We start from the raw sequence: 20376 nt of genomic DNA, 5'->3' as shown, positions 1-20376 counted from the left end.
ACGGAAAAAGTTACCTCTAGATGCGAGTTAAATGAACTCGAGTTAAACATTTTCACCAGTCTGCCTAAACTGATGGAAAATAAATTTCAAACAAATACTGAGGAATAATTGATGGGTTTCCACAGGTTAAGAAAAGGTTACCCACAGAGCTTTTCGTTCCATTAGATGATAAACAAAGAATTGTATTATTATCTTCCCACTATCCCACATTCCTCACACATTACTCTGCATGGTTTGCAAAAACCTCAAAAGCACCTCATGTCCACCACCAATAAAACCAGACTGATGTCATCCGTCTGTCCGTCACTGTGAAAAAAGTAGACATTCCATCCGTTTTTCAAAGGCTCTCAGCGCGTTCATTTTATTAGACTCGTCTACAAGCTCAAATGAGACTTCATCTCTCATCAGACCTTGATATGTAACTGTTTGCCTCATCGCCCCTTGAAGACCTCGAAAGTTTTTTAGTTTGCTTTATGTCTTTATAACACGTTGTCTGGCTTGAATCTGACCCATAAAGCAGTGTAATGCACACACACACACACACACACACACACACAAATAAGGGGTCGTAACAACTTGAAGTTCAGACGGCACCGCTCCCTGTATGCCATATAAGTGCAATATCCGTTACTTTGTGATAAAACACACATAACTGGTGACAGAGGGAGCGCCCAGTATAACGAAGTCGTGCACTTCCACATCAATGGGAAAGTATGTACCGTCCCTGCGGCCAGCGTCGTTACAGAGATAAACCGTGCAAGGCCAGACATTGTTCCTCCAGTGTTGACGAGGTGCCGGAATGCACCCGGAAAGAAGCAAACTCCTGGCAGAAAGCTGTACTCCAAGTTTACACTTCCAGGCCCTCCGGAGTGTGACTCCGAAAGCCTGCAAGTCCGGGCAGCGCTGCATACCTCCGACACCGGCGTCACCCAGACGGCGCATCCCCGACGCAGAAAACTCCCTCTTTGTTCATAACAGCGGCGAGGACGGAGGAACGAGCCTCGCTTATCGGCCACATCGCCCGTTAGGCAACCCAGGTAAGGCACAGTCCATTCAGAGCCGAGGACCCGCTTCCAGACAGCGGCACAGAGAGGTGTGCCGGTAAATTGGGGGGTGGGACACAGCGAGGTACCTTCGTGTCCGATTAATAAGGAACGTCTGGAGCTGCAGAGTTGTCAGGGGCATCTTACCCTCTTTAGTTCTCACAACTGGAACAAATGCCGCGCTTTGCAAAATTTTTTTGAAACCTTCACCTTCTGCACTTTCAAACGTCAATCATACGTGCTTAATTGTATATTACAGGTGATGCATACATTTGTTAGGTATAGATTTAAAAGGAAAAATCAGATTTTTTAATAAATTGTGAAGTATACTTATCAAAGCCTACAATATTTCGTGACACGTTGGCGCATGAATCCAGCAAATAAAGCTGAGACCGATGTCGTAAGCTTTACCGCGACTAGTAACCCCAGGGCATGCATTTTTTCATTACTTGTTAAGTGTGTTTAGCTATGGAGAGTGTTGTGTAACAATATTCAATAAATAAGCATGTCGTGTAAATTATTATTTAAATGATAATTTAAACCATCTACTGAATGATTATTTAAATAATAATTGAAATTGTTGTTTAAATGATTATTTAAATTGCAATTGAAATTATACCAACAACCATTACATTTTTCTGTCAATCACCCATCAAATCAGAGGCTTGATCTAAGAAAAACCCAACATGAACTGAGTAGTTACTTTCCAAATTAAGTCACAGCAGATCGAACTCACCTAGTCGATTGAATTCTCGTTTATAGTCGCGTTTTGTCTGTTCCGTCCTGGTCCTTCCTTTCCTGCAGATCCAGTCTTAACTGTTTGGTGACCATGGTAACTCGGGATAGGACCCGGTTTAGGAAAAAAGCCGTTACAGGTGAACATTCCTAGGTCATTATATCTATCCTAAGTTAAGATAGGAGAAGTGTATTACACAAGGTCTCTAACCTCCCAAATCTTAAATTATTTTCTCCATTTAGGATAATTACGCAGCCCTGCTCATGACATAACGATAACAAGTTTAGCTATGCTAACACTACGTGGTGGCCAGTGAAAGTTAGAACAGCTTAATCCTAAATGTAGAAGAGTTTATTTTACGATTCTGGGGAATTATGATGTAATACGGACCAGGACGGAACAGACAAAACGCAGTCATAAATGAGAATTCAGTCGACTAGGACAGCTCGATCTTTTCAGACTTAGTTTGCAAAGTAACCAATCAGATGTTAGATTTTTATTTAGAGCCCGCCCACGGAGTTTGATGGGTGACTTTGACAGGTAATTTTAATGGTTGCTGATATAATTGGAATTGTAAATTGAATAATCATTTAAATAACATGTTTATAAATAATTATTTTAATGACCATTTTAATTATAATTAAAACATTTAAATGACATTTATTTATTGAATATTGTCACAAGACACCCTCCATACTTAACACATTTTAAAGATACTTGTCTGTAAGAAAAACAGCACTTATATAAGCTGAGTAGCATAAGTTCACTGACCTTCATTTTAAACTGTTAAATGCTCATGTGTGTGTAAGTTTTCATATACCTCTTATGGCAGATATCTGTGTATTTCCATACGTTTAAATAACCATACTTGTAGAGATGTTAGTAGAAACTGCATTTTACTAAAATATTTTTTAAAGAGTTTCATAGACAAATTTAAGATGATTCCAACATAACTGCGTCACTACATCAGATGTAATAATTTCATAATTTATTTCTCATGTTTTGATTCCATACAAACTGGGCGGATAACCTAGAAGCGACCCTGTGCAGACTCATATCAGTATAACGGATCTTACGGCTCAAATACAGCATTAACACCAGTCTGACCTGTAAGGAATTTAAACTGTGCATTGATGTATGTCCATAACAACTATGAAGTCAAACAACACATCAACAATAATGATGCAATGAGCTGATTACCAGGGATCAGGAGAGTGGATGTAATGGTTGGACGGCGTTTCTGCCTGGAGAATGCTAAATTACCTCAAAATTAGTCATAAAAGTTAAAGGAAAAATGTTTCACACAATCGTAAGCATTGTGATATACTCTGTGTTAGAGCCTCGTTCCTGGTAATGATGAAATGTTGGCACCAGCGGGACACACTGAGCTCAGCCTTTTAGCATATTGGCGGATGGAGTAAATACATCCATAAAAGTAGATTCTCTAACACCCTCCCCCCCGAGGACAAGGGTAAACAAGTGTAGTGTTAGAACTTCAGTTGTAAATATAAAGTATGGACATATCAGCAGGTAGGGGGGTAGCATGCTGGTTTAGGTAATGCAACATAGATATTTTCGTTTCAGTGGTGGAGGGGGGTCACTGGAATTGTACCCTAGGCAGTGACAGACTAACTTTTCTGGGAGCCCTAGGGGGGGCCCTAAGTGAGCCATTTGAGTTGTTTGTTGGAGCCAAAAGAGAAATGAGAGGGAATCAAAAATGCTGGAACATCAATAATCTGCTAATCAAAAGGGTGGGGGCGGCGGTGCTGTCAGGACAATTCACCAATTGGAGGGAGGGGGGCATCGCGCCAGCGGATCGATCGGGCAAATCGAAGAAGTTCCTTCTCTTGCCATGGTAGCCAAGGATAAGCGATCCCTCACACTGCCCCTGTGGCTAAGGTTAGTCTGCTGAAGTCTCAAAGTAGGAACGGTCCATTACAACTAGGAAGCGGGCAACTTTGTCTGTCCTGAAAAATGTCGCTAAAATGCAAATAACTGACTTGTTGCTGTACATTAAATGATCACATTATATTACACCCATAAATGTAACTTCTGGAATTTATCTTCATGGGGCCCCTAGCTGTTGGGGGCTCCTGGTTGTTGGGGGCCCCTAATTGTTGGGGGCCCCTGGTTTTTGGGGGCCCCTGGTGGTTTGGGGCCCCTGGTGGCTGCCTAAACTCACCTCACGCGTACTTCGGCCCCTGATTCCAGGACAGCTCTCCATAGTAATAGGGATTCCTCACTTAGGCTTCTTCATGCTTGTTCTTACAGCGCTGCGTTATCCGTGCAGCACATTCCCGGACATGGATTCCGATGATAACTGGATCCCAGAGGATGTGGCCCGCTGGCTGGATCACATCGGTGTTCAGAATCAGTCAACAAATGTCCCAAGAGGTGAGTCCCACTGCTAATTTTCTCATCCTGTCCATAAACAGGATTTAGGGCACAGCGATCTCTCAGCTGGGCTGCACTTAAAAGACTGTATTAATATGTGCTAAATAATATCTTGTTTAGTTATAACTGTAGTCAAACTAAGCTTTAATGTATGTAAAATTGCACATTTGCAAATAAAAAAAGGTCCTTTAGTGTAAAAATAATTTATGCCGTAAGTCACAGAACCAAATCAGCGGTCCATTTGTTTTTAATTTCCTGTCATATGTAATTGGAATAACTTTTAGGAGCCTTGATGTTAGTTTCGATGTTTTTCCTGAGGGGACTGCTTTGTGATGCTATGCATAAGTGTTCTTTGTTGTTCAAAGTTTCATTTAAGTGTTTCCAATGCTTGATCAGCTGCTTTCCCCCTATAGAAAATGAAGTGGACCATCTTCCGCATCAATACCTCCCAGACGACATGGGTACGGTCAACACGTGGGTTGTGTGTGTGGATATGTGGGTAGAGAGAGTTTTAGATTGGAAGATATTTAGAGAGTGAATCTGATGGGCTTTTAAGTGAAGTACGTTGAGAGTAAGGCAATTAGTATGTTTAAGAATCCGGGAGCAGCGGATGGCAGGTGCGAGTACTACGCCGTAGTGACCGGTGGGGAGAAGGGGGGCGCTAGGACCCGGGGCGCGCCATAGGGGGCTGGGCGGCATTCCTCTCATTCCTTTATGAATGGGAGTGATTGTTGTCGCGCGGATCGCCCCGCTTAGCCCCGCATAGCCCCGCACGGCTCTGTCCCAGACCGGACCGGACCGGACCCGTCTCTAAACTCCGTGTCAAACCTCCTCTCCGAGGAGAGGCAGGAGGCGCCTCCGGGTTACTCTGCTCGGGAAAGAAGCTCGCATCTGCACGTTTCAGGCTCCGTCCCCGAAAAAGTCGCGAAAAAGGTACGATTTAAGGTATTCTGTAACACGCGCGAGCGGCTTAAACCGCTGGCATTGCCTCGCGCTGGTGGGGCCGATCGGTGCGTTCGCCTGCCCGCGAGCCTTTAAAAGCGAAGTATAAAATCTCAACACTATAGGCGAGCAGAATGGAAGGAAAAGTGCATAAAAAGTTTTATATTCGCTATCGAGACTCATATCAATTGTGTCTTTACTTGTACCAATCTGACAAATAACCTTAAATATCTTCTGGGTACTTTTTTAAGTATGCGCTGTATACAACATAACAGAACTAAGAAGCGACTAAAGTATTTTTAACCAAGTATGAACATTACTCACATACTTACGTAATATAAACGAGTTTAAACGCGCTTGCGAATAAGTTGCCCTGAGGTACTGACTGGTTTTATCTCCGCTATTTACATCTATTTAAAGGGCCCCGCATTGCGGGGTTGATGTGCTCGGGTGCGACGGTGAGGGACCCTGGAGCCCCGCAGCTCCCTGGCCGGTCTTCTGGGTTGACGTGTAGGTTTAGAAGCGCTTCGCTTTTTGGGAAGTTTTATTGTTATTGAGAGGCAGCACGTTTTGCTCACAGTTAAGGTTGCGCGATGGCGACACTCGAAGCGTTACAGGTCGGATTTCAGGATGACATGAAATGTATTTCACAGCTGTGCCAGTTAACATATCCTTGAAAGTTATTCCAAGTGACATATACACTCTTGTATTATTTACTCTGTTTGTCAAGCTATATATAAGCTTATATTATTTATGGTGATTTGCATGTATATATATATTTAAAAGTTATAAATTACAGGCAGACGAGAATAATTGCCGCATCATAAAGCTTTTTTTTTTCTCCCAGACAGCGTGGATCGCTGTGAGATCTGCAGTAGCCTGCTGAATCTTTCAGTGGCTTTTCAAAAACAATGAATCGGTTTTAAATACTGACGAGGCCATGGTCTGAAATTATAGTGGCAGAAATACCACTAATTAAATGTTCCGTGGATGGGAAAAGTGGGCTGAAATATAAACATTCTCACATATCTCGACATTGCAATTACACGGACGGTCATGGTAAAATACGTAAAAATAGTTGTCATCTTTAAAGGCACGACAGGCATATTCCTGACGTGACCCCTCCCCAAGGTTTCCCCAGATGGCGCGATTTGCTGTTTTGAGAATTTCTTCTTCACTCCAACCCCCTTCCGGATGCTGTGTACTGGCATTCAGCCATTCAGACGTGTTTATTTTGAAGAAGAGGAACCGAGTAGAATAGGTTCTAGACATTGCTAGATCTTGCCGTTCACTGTGCATTACGATCCAGGGTTCTAATAACGGGCACCATGTCACCTTAACTTACGATATTTAATCCACTTAGAGACAAGACATGCATCTTCATAACAGATATACAGTAAAATGAACATATCTGATTTGAGGTCAGTATTTCTGCAGAGAGAAAGTATGTCAGCGGGAACAAAGTCCTGCTCACATCCCAACACAGCCCGAAAGAGGATAGTGCGGAACTTCAACACTCAGACACATCCAGTCACATGGTACCTGGAAAAGCACGCAGGGAGAGGTCTGGTCGAGACGTGGATGCCTCAGACAAGCAGGTCCCGGGGCTGGCAGAGATTTCGGTTTTCCTGGGAGAAGGGAGGGGTCTTTGGGGTGGGGGGGTACTTTCTTCATGTGCAGACAGAGTTTCCCATCTCTTCCGGTCATCTGCGACGGCTCTCCTGCTAGCGAATCGCTTAGTAATACAGTCGTAACCTGAACATCAGCCCCAGCTGACAAGCTGATCTGGAGAAATGTGACGTCGGTAGTTGTGATAAAAAGCTACAGCGTTTACTGCCCTGAAAACTCCACCTGCATAAGGTGGGCACTGCATGTTATGGTCAAAGTGACAAGGCAGCCATGAGATATCGGTCCTGCTCCTGCACGGCTAACCGCTGCCCCCTCTGACTGTGTCCCAGGCTGCCCTGGTTACTGCCACCTGTACGTCCCTCTCGGAGGGTCCGAGGGCTACGCCTACTGCGGGCAGGAGCATGTGGTGCAGGGGGACGGCTGTGACCCGCCTCCTCTGACAGGCCAGTACTACATCAGCACAGACCAGGAATCAGGTACGAGTCACGATGGCGTCAGGGTCAAATGCTTCATTCAGCTCCGCTTCACTGAGTTAGCCTTGTGCTGCTGTGTGGATTCTCCTGCCTGTCGTGTGACCCTTCCCGACCTCCTCCCAGGTGAGGAGTCCCGCTTCGGCCCAGCCACCGTGCTCCCTCCCGAGAGTGAGATGCGGGGGTCCGAGGATGTGTCGTCTAGCACGGTTCTGCAGCGGCTGATGCAGGAGCACCTGCGTTATGGCAGCCCGGCTGGAGACAGCGCCGCTCTGAGCGGTCTGCCACCCCCGCCACCGGCCCCCGCTGCTCAGGCCTCACACCCGGGCCCCGGTCCCCCATCCCCCTCCGAGGGCCCGCTCCAGGACGACCCGCAGATGGTGCAGCAGTCGGCCCGGCAGGAGCCTCAGGGTCAGGAGCACCAGGTGGACAGCACCACCATGGAGAAGCAGGGGGGTCGGGTCTCGGGGCCGCTGCCGCCACCCGGCCCGGGACAGCAGCCCCCCCCACAGGTCATGGAGGAGCTGCCCAGCTACGAGGAAGCCAAAGCCCAGTCGCAGTTCTTCCGCAGTCAGCAGCCGGTGTCTGTCGGCCCGGGTTACTACGTGCCGGCGGCCGTGGCCCCCACAGCCCCGCCCAGCCCGCCCCCCCCCAGCTCCTTGCTGCCCTGCGTGTCCCCCCAGAAGGTGCGCACAGAAGGCCGGGCGTCCCTGAGCCGCGGAGCCCCAGTGGCCCCCCCGCATCGTGACGAGGCGCTGCTGGAGCTGAAGCAGGGTCACGTTCGCTCTCTGAGCGAGCGCATCATGCAGATGACGCTGGAACGCAATGGAGGCCGGCAGCAGGCCTCCGGCTGTGGCAGCCTGCCCAGCCATGCCTCCGCCGGCCGGGCCCCCAAAGCTGGCCTACCCCCCACCAAGGCTGCGGTAGACCCCCGGGGCCCCCCACCGGAATACCCCTTCAGGTCAAAGCAGGCCCTCCCCTCCACGGGAAAAGCCCCGCTGACCTCACCCACAGAGCACGGGTTGATCGTCAGTGACTCCCATGCGGGTGGCGTGATGGACCTTCCCAAGTCCTACCTGCGCCCCCAGCCCACCAAGACGGAGATCACCTACGTGAGATACGCTTCACCCCCAGAGTACTTCACCAGGTGAGACCCATGTTCCTGAAGGTGCGAAGATCAGACCAGTGTTCTGAGATCACAGCAGGATGCGCTTAAATCTGCTATTAGGTTTGTAACTCAGGTTAGTTTATTTAACATATTGTCAAGGAGTCGACAGGGCATAAGTGCGGCTAAAGCTGAGCTTCGGATGAATGTCTGGATATGAGTGTAAGCAGTATAGGAGCAGGAGCTAGATGACAACCTTTCTACTAAGCAAGAACCTAACAAGACAGCTATTCAGATGAGCAGAAAGCACAACATTTAAGAACGTTTGGGGAGCATGGGCTGGTGTAGGTGCAAGTGGAGGTATTACTGGAAGAGATTATAAAGTGATGTCTCATTCGCACCAGTCCTGAGAAAATGACTGGCGCCGTCTTGTTAATTCTGAACATTTAATTAGAAGCATCCAGTTATAGCAGCGTGACACCCAGTAAAGTTCAGCACAGTCTCGCAGTAGGTCGGAGCTCTGCAGACAGCGTGGGGGCGTGTGATGTTAGCCCAAAGCGTCCCAAATGCATGTTCTGCCGCGATGGCACTGGCCGTGAGTGTCACCAGGTCAGGAGGGGAGATGCGACGGAGCCTTTATTATGCGGGGCTGAGCAGAGACTCTCGGTGTGACGTGCAGAGAGATCCGGCACCCTCTGTATGTGCTGTCAGTCTTGGAATGTCGCAGCGGCGCCTGACTGAAGGGGATCAGAATGCTTCCGAAATCCTGTCTCTCGACTGATATAAATCGTGTTGCTTTGCCACATTCATAGCCCTGCAGTGATGCATTTTCAGCGTTTCACTGGTATTGTGCAGATGTAAATGTTTTATTAATTATTAATTTTTCAGAACAGCATTCAGCATTAAAAGAACTAGTATAAACAAAGTTATCTGTCTTCAAAATGTTTACCCTGCTCAGGGTCAGTGGGGGGGGGGGTGCTGGAGCCTGTCCCAAACACTGCAGGGCACAAGCCTGGGTTACATCCTGCATGGGGTAGCAATGCAAGTTATGGCACATTTAAATTTACATTCAGCTGACACGTATCATTTTGATAGCTGGATACTTTCCGCTTGAGTAACACCGCTAAGTAATTCAGCAGGGCCCCTCAGGGGACTTGAACCAGCAACCTTCTGGTTATAAGCTGTTTCACTGGTGCTCAGAGATCTGATCACACCCCTATGCTCTCAGGCAGATGAGGAGTGAGACAGCGTCCTGAGGGGGGGGGTGCTTGACATGGTGTTTCTGTGATCGCAAGGTTGTTGGTCCAAATCCTGTGGTTGGCAGAGTGATGGGCTTAAGACAAGGCCTTTTTTTCCAAAATTGTTCCTGGGACAGACTGCCTGGAGGGTTCCTTTCTCAGACATTTTGCATTCTGATAAAAGCTTCTCCTAAATAAACACTAGCAGCTGAGAACTTCAGTTGGAAGGTCTTAGTGGGAGATGTTTCATGGTGCCCCCCCGTTGCCCCCCCGTAGGCAGTTCCCGGTATCGCCTCTACAGCAGCACAGCCCAACATCCTCACAGGCCTCCACCCTGTCGGCGTCGCTGGCCCCCCAGCCGGCCCTGGGACCCGCCGTCCCGCAGCTCCCCGGGGATGCTTTCGCCATCGTGGCCCGAGCACAGCAGATGGTGGAGATGTTGTCAGAGGAGAACAAGATGCTGAGGCTGGAGATGCAGGGCCAGAGCGAGAAGGCGTGCAGGCTTCAGCGGGTAAGGGGTGCCCCCCGCCCCCCGGAGGGAGGGCCCGAGGAACACGCACCAAGCCCCTGGGCCCAGTAGGAGCTGTGATCCAGGCGTCCGAGCCGCTGGCCTAGTCCATTTTCCAACATCTTCAGTAGCCACTCCCCCTCCCCCCGGCTGTTTAATGGGTTCTTCCCAGTGATGCTGTGCTTGAACAGCCTGTATATCACCGGTCTATGCTGGGGGGAGACAAAAGACAGGTGTGTTGTTTTCTTTAAGGCAGGGAGGTCACAGCACGGCGTCTGGGGGTGGGGCGGAGGGCATCTGGAATCGAGAAGGGTGAAGTGTGTGTGGGGGGGCAGGCTTTGTGAAGAGAGTTGGTGGCGCCTTGGCACATAAACAGGAACCTGAGCTTGAATTGCCACGGTGACCCCCCCCCCCCCACACACACATTGAAACAATAAAACAAAACCCTCTTTGATAGGGCCCCCCACTGGCCCCTTCCAGCAGAAGCATGGAGCCCTAGTCAGGGAGGCACGTGTGTGTGGTGCCTGGGAAGGGCAGCTGTCTGGACCCGGCGGCCAGCTGCTCATTCACCCCCAAAGTTAATCTGGCACTAAGAAGTACTTAGCAGTGCTAATTGATGGATCTTTATTCAGAGTGGCTGTAACGGTAATCCGTAGTGGATCTTGATCTGAAACCAGTAGACCTTTGGTGTGAAATGAATTTCAGTGTTTACTTGTTTACTTACTGTCCAAGCAAACAGACCAGTTCCTCTAACCATTATGTTAGACTAGGTTGGGGAAGATGCAAATTCAGAAACTCCGCCATGGGTCGTTTTCCTGCCTCGTGCTCCTTCTTTCCAGGATAGGCTCCCGGTCCCCTGTGACCCTGCATAGGACATGCGGTGTAGAAAATGGATGGATGAGTGAATTCTAACGAACTGCTTCCCTAGATATAGGTTTGTTTGTACAGCTGGGAGGCTCCGCCCTTATGTTCTGGTCTCCGAGGCCTCGGGTAGCACATGTGTGAAACTCCGTGCGAAGCAGCGCTCCGGAAGGAGCCTGGCCGCAAGCTCACAGAAGCCGCCATCATGTCTTCCAGCTTGAGAGTGAGATCCAGAAGATCTCAGAGGCTTACGAGGGTCTGGTGAAGAGCTCAGCCAAGAGGGAGTCTCTGGACAAGGCCATGAAGAACAAGCTGGAGGGGGAGATCCGGAGACTGCATGACTTCAACAGGGACTTGAGAGGTCAGGACAGTTTGTGTGGCACCTTCACTCATGCTGTACACATGGGATGGAACCAGATCTGTCTCTGAAGGGCCCAAGCAGGTTAATCTCCTGACCTTGCTCTTGCATTACCTTTTACTACATCCTCTGTTACACTTCTATAAATCAATTACACACCTCCAGGAATGTGTACGTAACCTTCTCTTTGAATGTCTCACTTGTCCATGGCCGGTTTTCTGACATGATCTCCCATTCGTAGATCGCCTGGAGACAGCTAATCGGCAGCTGGCCAGCCGGGACCTGGAGACCAATGAAGGCTGGCCCTCAGTCCCCCAGAGTGAGTATGACGGCCTGCCAGACTTAGGCTCTGGGGGCCTCCACACCCAGCACTTAGGGGGCCTTCCTGTTTTTTCTCCCCCCCCCCTCTAAAAACGGTTTGGACAAAATTATGCTGCTTCTGGCCTTGGAGAAAAAAAGAGAGATATGTGGGCTGCTGTTTGTTTCCCGCCAGACACAGCGAGTTTGATAAGATGTTTAATGGAGGCCACTGCAGACGTCTAGAACATTCCATGGAGCTCTTTCCAATGTCTGATGGACATTGTTGTCCAAAATGTTTCCAAGCCTCAGCCTCCAGTTTCCTTCCTGCCCCTTCACTTTTCTCGCTGCCGGTGGTCAGATAACCTTCTGGCTCCTGCAGCCCCTCAGTCTGGTCGTGTTCTAACGAGGGTTATATGCAGTGTGTTACCTAGACTGGGCATCCATCGTATTTTCAGGTTCCCCCGAGGTGTGTGACTTCCAGTGGGGTCGTTGCTGGTCTGGTTTAGAGATGCCTCCCATTGGGCACAGCCTGACCACCTGGGAGCTGGCTTCCAATGGGGGCTGCTGGTCACTTGTTGTTCAAATTCTAAACCCTCAGTAATATTAAGATGTTAGTCAGAGCTTAGGAGTGCACCTGACTGATGCTGGGGGGCAGGCGGCCCTGAGCCAGGGGTCCCAGAGCTGAGTTCTGGCACAAATGAAGCACCGGTGTTAGGCTGCGTGACTCACAGTGTGCATTTCGCTGTGTGATTTAATGAATCTCTGCACCACATGAAAACCAAACTATTCTGTTGTTTCCACTGAACTGGGGAAGACATCTTATGTCCCAGAAGTCCCAGAAGGCTTGTTAAATCTTCCCATAATGCAATTTGGAGACTCTGGTTTCTGTGGGAAATATCAGCCACGGTCCATCAAGCCGAATGTTGTACGTTGCTTTATGACAGTTTATTCCTGACTGGAGTTGGCCGTCGATGTCATGCGAGGCGTGTGCTGTGGGGCCTCCATGTCATTTTCAGTGCTGGCAGGAAGTGGCAGGGCTGACCTAACCTCAGCTGCCCTGGCTTTTTACGCACCTGGTCCTTAACTGGCAAGTGGCACGATTCCCGGGCAGACCTGAGCACCCCCTCATACACACACACACACACACACACACACCCAGCTACAAGCCACACGCAGACACACATTCTCTTTCTCTCGGGTGGGAGGGAGGGTTCTGCCACACCCATGACCCTCATGCTTGCCAGTGTGTCAGGGAGGGGCCCCCGCCATAGGCCGGTGGGCGTGCCAGCGCTCGCTCGGACAAGTTGCCATGCCTTGGCAAAAATAAATCCCGCGGCTGGCATTCCATACATAACAGTGGTAATCCGCGGTAGCCTGGAGATTAGGTGCGGCAGGTGGCGTGGTACTCAGGGGCCTGGCCGTGTGACCGCGTGGTTACCGGCCGAGGGGTCCGGTGTCAGGTCTCAGGACAGGTCTTACCTTGGGGGGCAGGGGCGGGGCGGGGGGGGCACAGCAGACACAGTGCTGCAGTTACGCGTCTGAAAGTCCCACAAGCGCATGGGAGGAATGCATGTAATGCGATTCCCGGGGAGACTCTGTGGTTTCAGCCAGGAAACACGCCCTTGCGCTCTGAGGGTAGCCCGCCTCCAGGGGTGAGGGAGCAGACGTGTGCCTGAAAAAGGAGGGCCGGGCTCAAGCTAGCATCCTCTGCTGGCCAGTCTGTGAATTTGTCCTTGTGTGGCAGCAGCAGCTCCGTGTATCATAATCAGTATGGATTATGGAACTAAATCTGCCAGTGAAATTCCCTGCTCATGCAAGACCTCATTTGTACCATTATGTCAGCGTTACATTAGCATTATGGCAGTGTTACATTAACGTTACATTAGCATTATGGCAGTGTTACATTAACGTTACATTAGCATTATGGAAGTATCATGTTAGTGTAACGGCAGTGTTACATCAACGTTACAGTAGCGTTATCAGTGGCTTTAAAACAGTATTACGGCAGTATTATCTTAGGGCCACGGCAATGTTACATTGGCATTATGGTGGCGCTACATTAGCGCTATAGCAGCATTGTGTTAGCATTATGGTGACTCTACATTAGCGCTATAGCAGCATTGTGTTAGCATTATGACGGTGATACATTAGCGCTATAGCAGCATTGTGTTAGCATTATGGTGGCTCTACATTAGCGCTATAGCAGCATTGTGTTAGCATTATGACGGTGATACATTAGCGCTATAGCAGCATTGTGTTAGCATTATGACGGTGATACATTAGCGCTATAGCAGCATTGTGTTAGCATTATGGTGGCTCTACATTAGCGCTATAGCAGCATTGTGTTAGCATTATGACGGTGATACATTAGCGCTATAGCAGCATTGTGTTAGCATTATGACGGTGATACATTAGCGCTATAGCAGCATTGTGTTAGCATTATGACGGTGATACATTAGCGCTATAGCAGCATTGTGTTAGCATTATGGTGACTCTACATTAGCGCTATAGCAGCATTGTGTTAGCATTATGACGGTGATACATTAGCGCTATAGCAGCATTGTGTTAGCATTATGGTGGCTCTACATTAGCGCTATAGCAGCATTGTGTTAGCATTATGGTGGCTCTACATTAGCGCTATAGCAGCATTGTGTTAGCATTATGACGGTGATACATTAGCGCTATAGCAGCATTGTGTTAGCATTATGGTGGCTCTACATTAGCGCTATAGCAGCATTGTGTTAGCATTATGGTGGCTCTACATTAGCGCTATAGCAGCATTGTGTTAGCATGGTGACTCTACATTAGCGCTATAGCAGCATTGTGTTAGCATTATGACGGTGATACATTAACATTACAGTTGCTTTACATTAGTATTGCATTAGGGTTACTCCAGCATTATATGGCAGCGCTGGGCTCCCTGTTGCAGCCTCACGCCCAGACGCAGCCAACGAGACCATGTGGCACTGCAGGCCCTGCATCTGTGAGTTGTTTTGACACCCCTCCCGCTCCCTCACCCCCCCCCCCCCCAGGCAGGGAAAGTGCAAAAGAGCGAGAGAAGCTGGAGATGGAGGCTGCGTCCCTGCGGTCGGCCAACGAGGACCAACGGCGGCACATCGAGATCCTGGAGCAGGCGCTCAGCAATGGTCAGGGCAGAGTGGTCAAGCTGGAGGAGGAGGTACAGAAGATCCCTTTGCCCTTCGCCCCCTTTTGGTCAGGGGCCGAACTGCTTTGGTTGTGTCTGATTTGGCCGTCCCTTTGCTCCTAACTAACCCTCATGTACAACATTCAGGTCAGTTGGGTTCTCCATCAGCATTAGCACATGTCTTAGCAGTTTGAGAAAATGACAAACAGAAGAATTTCTCGAAATAGTCGGAGAGAAAAGATAGAGTGGGCATGTCTCTCTCTCCTTGACTCCTCCCCCTGGGTGCCCCACAGCTGCGGAAGAAGCAGGTGTACGTGGACAGAGTGGAGAAGCTCCAGCAGGCACTCAGTCAGCTGCAGGCAGCCTGCGAGAAGCGGGAGCAGCTGGAGAGACGTCTGCGCACACGCCTAGAGCGCGAGCTGGAGTCGCTGCGGACACAGCAGGTGAGACCCCCCCCCCCCCCCCAGCTCCCCCAGTTCCCCTTCATGATGCTGTTTATGTGAGCCCGTGTGGGCGTGGGGTTATTCTCAGACATAGGGATTCAAACCAGTCACCCTCAGGTCACATCTAGGGTTCTTGCTAGTAGGTCCTTGGACACCAGTCACATAGCTGAAGGGGTCTGGCAGGGTCCGTATGAGGTCAGGGGGGTCATTGTCCAGCCGGAGGTGCAGTGAAACTTCATGGCTGACTCCTTGGCTCCCACCCCCCTGCAATTATGCAGTCAACCTTCGCTGTGATTGCAGGGTCCTCACAAAGGAAGGATGTGGCGAGAGGAAGGCACTGTATGGGCCAAACGCCTCTGTCAGTGTGTTTAAGGTCGGGTGACGCCAAGCCCGGAGAGCCCGCGCCTGTGTGGGAAATACCCAGCGCCTGGGGGCCTGGGAGCTTCACACGGCCCCTCTCTCAGCTTTCCATGCTGCGGCCCCCAGACAGGATTACTGGCTCACACTGACAGGCCGCTGTGCTTCCCGAGGTCTGGGAAGATGGGCTTTAATTGATGGTCCGGGATAAACCTTCAGGGAGAACGTCCCTGTTCCTCCTGAATTTAAATCCATCTCCCAGAGGCGTCACCGTTCTTCTCAGCTAAATGAACACAGTGCCCATTTCAGCAGCTTCGTCCTCCCCTCCCTCCCATTCTTCTGCCCCCCTCCCAAATTGTGGAGCAGCGCCTGGGCGGGGTGTCACAGAGCGCCGCGCCCTCGGGGCGTAGTGCCCCTGCCCTGATGGAGCTCCTGAGGGAGAAGGAGGAGCGCATCTTGGCTCTGGAAGCTGATATGACCAGGTGGGAACAGAAGTACCTGGAGGAGAGTGCCATGCGGCACTTCGCCATGGACGCAGCCGCCACCGCCGCTGCGCAGAGGTACGGGGGGGCGGGGGGGGGGGGGCCGGGGGGTGGCGGGCAGTGAGCCTCAGAGGCTAAACCAGGGGTTCAGACTTGAATTGAGTGTTCGACAGCAGCAGTCCTTCTGAGACCTGAACCCACAACCTTGGGGTGCGCCACTCCGCAGGGACACAACCATCATCAACCACTCCCGCGACGGCAGCTACAGCGACGGCTCCCTGGAAGCCCGCATCTGGCAGGAGGAGGAGGAGATCCTGCAGGCCAACCGGCGCTGCCAGGACATGGAGCACAGGTGCCGGGCTGGACTGGGTGGGGTGGCCTGGGCATGGCAGGGGGGCGGAGCGAGCGCATGGTCACCCTTCCATTCACTGCCTCCGCACAGGATCAAGAACCTCCACGCCCAGATCATCGAGAAGGATGCCATGATCAAGGTGCTACAGCAGCGCTCCCGCAAGGAGCAAGGCAAGGCGGAGGCCACGCCCCTACGGCCCGCACGCTCCGTGCCCTCCATCTCCGCGGCGACTGGCCTCCACCCACGCCAAGCATCCCAGACGGGCACTGGCAGTCCGGAGGACAGGAGGGAGGGGCGCAGCTGGAAGGGGAGTGCCAGTGAGTATGGAGACCCTTCAGTTACACAATATTTTAGTTAAATAATAATGTTGGGGGATTTTGTCCCGGAAGCATTTCCTGCTGTAATGCTGTCATAATGCTAATGTAACGTTAATGTAACATTGCCATAATGCTAATGTGACGTTAATGCAACATTGCCATAATGCTAATGTAACGTTAATGTAACATTGCCATAATGCTAATGTAACGTTAATGCAACATTGCCATAATGCTAATGTAACGTTAATGTAATCTTGCCATAATGCTAATGTAACGTTAATGTAACATTGCCATAGTGCTAATGTAAAGCCACCAGTAATGCTAATGTAACGTTAATGTAATCTTGCCATAATGCTAATGTAACGTTAATGTAATATTGCCATAATGCTAATGTAACGTTAATGTAACATTGCCATAGTGCTAATGTAAAGCCACCAGTAATGCTAATGTAACGTTAATGTAATCTTGTCATAATGCTAATGTCATGTTAATGTAATCTTGCCATAATGCTAATGTAACGTTAATGTAACATTGCCATAATGCTGATGTAAGGCTGACATAATGCTACAGATGAGGTCTTTCATGAGCAGGGAATTTCATTGAGGATGTCTCAATGTCTTTTCAGATGCCCTCCTTGGAAAAGAGGCCATGGAGGCCCTCCCGCCCCCCCTGCCAGCCCCCGCTACCGCATCCTCACTGCCGGCCACACCGCTGCTCTCCGCCCACTCGAAGACGGGCAGCCGGGATAGCTGCACGCAGACGGAAAGGAGCCCCGAGACGCAAAGGGCCACCTCCCTTGCGGGGCGTTCCCGCTTGGGCAACACCCCCAGTGGCAGCCCTGTCCTCCACCATACTTTACCAAGGGGTGGGCCAGAGAGCACAGGTGAGACGTGGGCGGGGCTGACAGCTTCGTCATTGTCTGTTCCTTTAGCAAGTTGCTTATCCAATCAGAGTGTGCAGGAGAGATGTGGGTGGGGCTGACATTGACATTCCTTTGGTGAGGTATCCAATCAGAGAATGCATTCAGAATACAGCATAGCTTTGGACAAATTACAACAGAAACAGTATTGGTCTTTTCCATTATGGGATAATGATTCGCCCTAGAGCCAAGAGGACAGTCTTGGCAGCCTCATGTGAATTCTGCGGGCTTGAAGGGTGTCTGAGCTTACGTTCTCGTCCTTCCCCACAGAGAGCCCAACTGCCATCACAAAGCCCACGGACCTCAAGCCCCCCAGTGGGGCAGGTCAGCGGCCGGAGCTGCCGGATACAGAGGTGGTGGAAATACTGATCTGAGCTGCTGCCCAACCTTGCGATACAAGGCACTTACAGAAGGACAGGGAAAGAACGAGTGAGATGAAGAGACAGAGAGAGAAAGACAGAGAGAGAGAGAAGGACGAGTGCAGTGAAGGGCATCCCCAGGACAGGAAAAGGGTTTATATTCCTTTCTGAGTCAGTTCTGGAAGAGCACTGGTGGTTGTGACATCATCTTTGGCCCCAATGGAAAGGCTTCTGGAAAGTTCCATGGAAGGAGTCTCCTCTCCCAAGGACAGTAAGCAGTGTGGGAGGAGGTGGTGCGTCTTAGGACAGTCATAAAACACTTGTTTTTGGCTTAGTGACAGCATTCTTAAACGGTCAGGCCTGAGCCCCGCCTCCAGGCGGGACGTCCTGCCTGTGGGTGGGCGGGGTTAGGGCGGGGTTATAGTGGGTCATGTGGGTTCATCAGACAGTCCAAAGCAGGAGTAAAAACAGAGAAGCGGGTTCTGCAGATTGCCTGCACACGGCTTTGGTGGGCGCAGCAGTGAATGTGAAGGTGTTGCTGTGACTTGCTCAGGACCCTGACACCAAATTCCCCCTCAATCCCCCCCCCCCCCCGTGCTCAGAGAGGGTGGGGTCTCGGGTGTCAATGGAGAGAAGCCGAGGCGGACCCACACCCCCCCCCAGCACCTCGGTCTGTCCCCGGACACTTCTATGGCGGAGACGGCAACCAGCAGTCTTTGGACAAAAACAGGCTGCCATCATCTGCCAGTCCCGCCAACATCACCCTCCCCCCTTACTGTCAGCCCGTCCGTCTTGCCTGTCAAATGTATATATTTCTCTGTGCGGATCCCCTTCTGGGGCCCGTATAACAAAGCAGGATTTCCTGCTTAGCCAGATAACTTGTGGGATTTAAGGTAGTCTGGGTTAAATACAAGTGAACAAACATAAACCCATTTAAACCGACAAACCCCGTCCTGATACAGGCCCCCGGTCTCTCCGTTCTTGCTGGAGCCACTGAAGGAGACAGAGAAACAGAAACACGGCATGTTGGGGGGGGGGGGGGGGGGGGTTAGTGTTACACGCCTCTGTTGGCCAGAACGGGGCAGCCGGGGACATGAACTCATTTCAGACCCAACTTTAAAAATGTTTTATTTGTAATTTTTGAAATGCCATTAATTTATCCTAAATAATAATATTCAGTGTTCAGGTTATCCCACAAACCACCTTAAATATGAGCGAGATGAGTGAACCTGCTTGTTATGTTCTGATCTTTGTTGCTGTGCAATACAGACTAACAGGGTTCCTGTCTATTTAAAGCTTGCTGTCATTTTCTTTGCGTTCTGCTGTTCTGAGATCAGCTTTATTTCACATACACAGCGTGTTTGAAAGCGTGGACAGGACAGAAGTGCTGAATGCGGGTCTCCACCGAAAATGCCAGCTTTATCTTAAAGAAATAAAAATACTATTATTATTATTTATTTAAACGTTTAGCAGTGCGCAGACAGCTATATGCGGAGCCGTGGTTATTTTACTTCTCCACACTCCAGCTTTGCATTAGTTTCTTCTTCCTCCATCCATCCAGCATCCTGTCTTTCTGTTCATTCCAAGCAGCTGCGTGAAGATGAGAAGACGTCGGTGTGGCTGCCCGCGCCGGCAGCAAAGGGCTGCTTGTACAGAGCTGTGTGCTGCTGTGACTTTCGTGTGTTACAGGTCAGGTTTTTGTTCCCAGCTGATGGTAGACAGTGATTTCCTGAACCAAAGAGATTCCTATTTTTGCTGCGTAAGACTGTGCCTTTAATGTGTATAGTTTGGATTAAATGACACCTGAGCTCCTCCTCCTTCACCATCTCGTTTTCTCTCTTAATGGAACAGAAACTGTCGATGTATTTCACAGGCGTCTGGGTAAACACAGCTACTAAGTAATGCTGTTCACTCACTGGTGGCCAGAGGCTTCTGCTAACCTAACCCTAACCTAACCCTAACCCTAAACTCAATCCCAACCATCCATTTTCTGTAACCATTTGTCCTATTCAGGGTTACAGGGGGGTCTGGAACCTATGGTCAAATGGCAGGGAACAACCCAGGGTGGGGCGCCAACCCATTGCAGAGCACATTAACACACCATCCACTCACACACCATCCACTCACACATATGGGCATTTTAGTAACTCCAGTCAGCCTTAGCATGTTCTTACACTTGGGGGGCGGGGGGGGGGGCTTCAGGGCTCAGCTGCAAGCAGAAACCCCCCACCTCACCCCCAGCCTGCTATTAATAGGTTTAGGGTGTCTGGGATATTTCATTAGGAAAGTCCTGATTCGCATTCCAGTGACTGCCAGTGTGCAGATTATGCCTGGCATGAGTTCCTCTGCTTAACCCCCCCCCCCCCCCCCCCCCCCCGATTCCACTAGGGTCACCGCATTACACCACACCTGTTTGTA

The 20376-nt window shown here is 50.1% G+C and overlaps 1 protein-coding gene across 2 annotated transcripts; it reads left to right on the top strand.

The window, feature by feature from the left end:
* Nucleotides 1–884: 884 nt before the first annotated feature.
* Nucleotides 885–19780, top strand: LOC125712242 (angiomotin-like protein 1). 2 transcript variants are annotated; one of them, XM_048982095.1, is made up of 15 exons: nt 885–1037; nt 4051–4173; nt 4587–4634; nt 7074–7220; nt 7341–8361; nt 9834–10068; nt 11143–11287; nt 11526–11603; nt 14617–14762; nt 15023–15172; nt 15896–16089; nt 16238–16363; nt 16454–16680; nt 17306–17563; nt 17870–19780. In XM_048982095.1, exons 2-15 carry the CDS (start codon nt 4083–4085, stop codon nt 17971–17973), a joined length of 2970 nt encoding a protein of 989 aa, XP_048838052.1. In that variant the 5' UTR covers nt 885–1037; nt 4051–4082; the 3' UTR covers nt 17974–19780. The 2 variants fall into 2 exon arrangements, with proteins under 2 accessions (XP_048838052.1, XP_048838053.1); XM_048982096.1 differs by lacking the exons at nt 885–1037; nt 4051–4173; nt 4587–4634 and adding an exon at nt 4885–5106.
* Nucleotides 19781–20376: the final 596 nt, after the last annotated feature.

Source organism: Brienomyrus brachyistius, chromosome 17 (genome assembly GCF_023856365.1).
Source record: "Brienomyrus brachyistius isolate T26 chromosome 17, BBRACH_0.4, whole genome shotgun sequence".
In the NCBI taxonomy this organism is placed as follows: domain Eukaryota; kingdom Metazoa; phylum Chordata; class Actinopteri; order Osteoglossiformes; family Mormyridae; genus Brienomyrus; species Brienomyrus brachyistius.
This window is presented reverse-complemented; position numbering and strand designations above follow the sequence as displayed.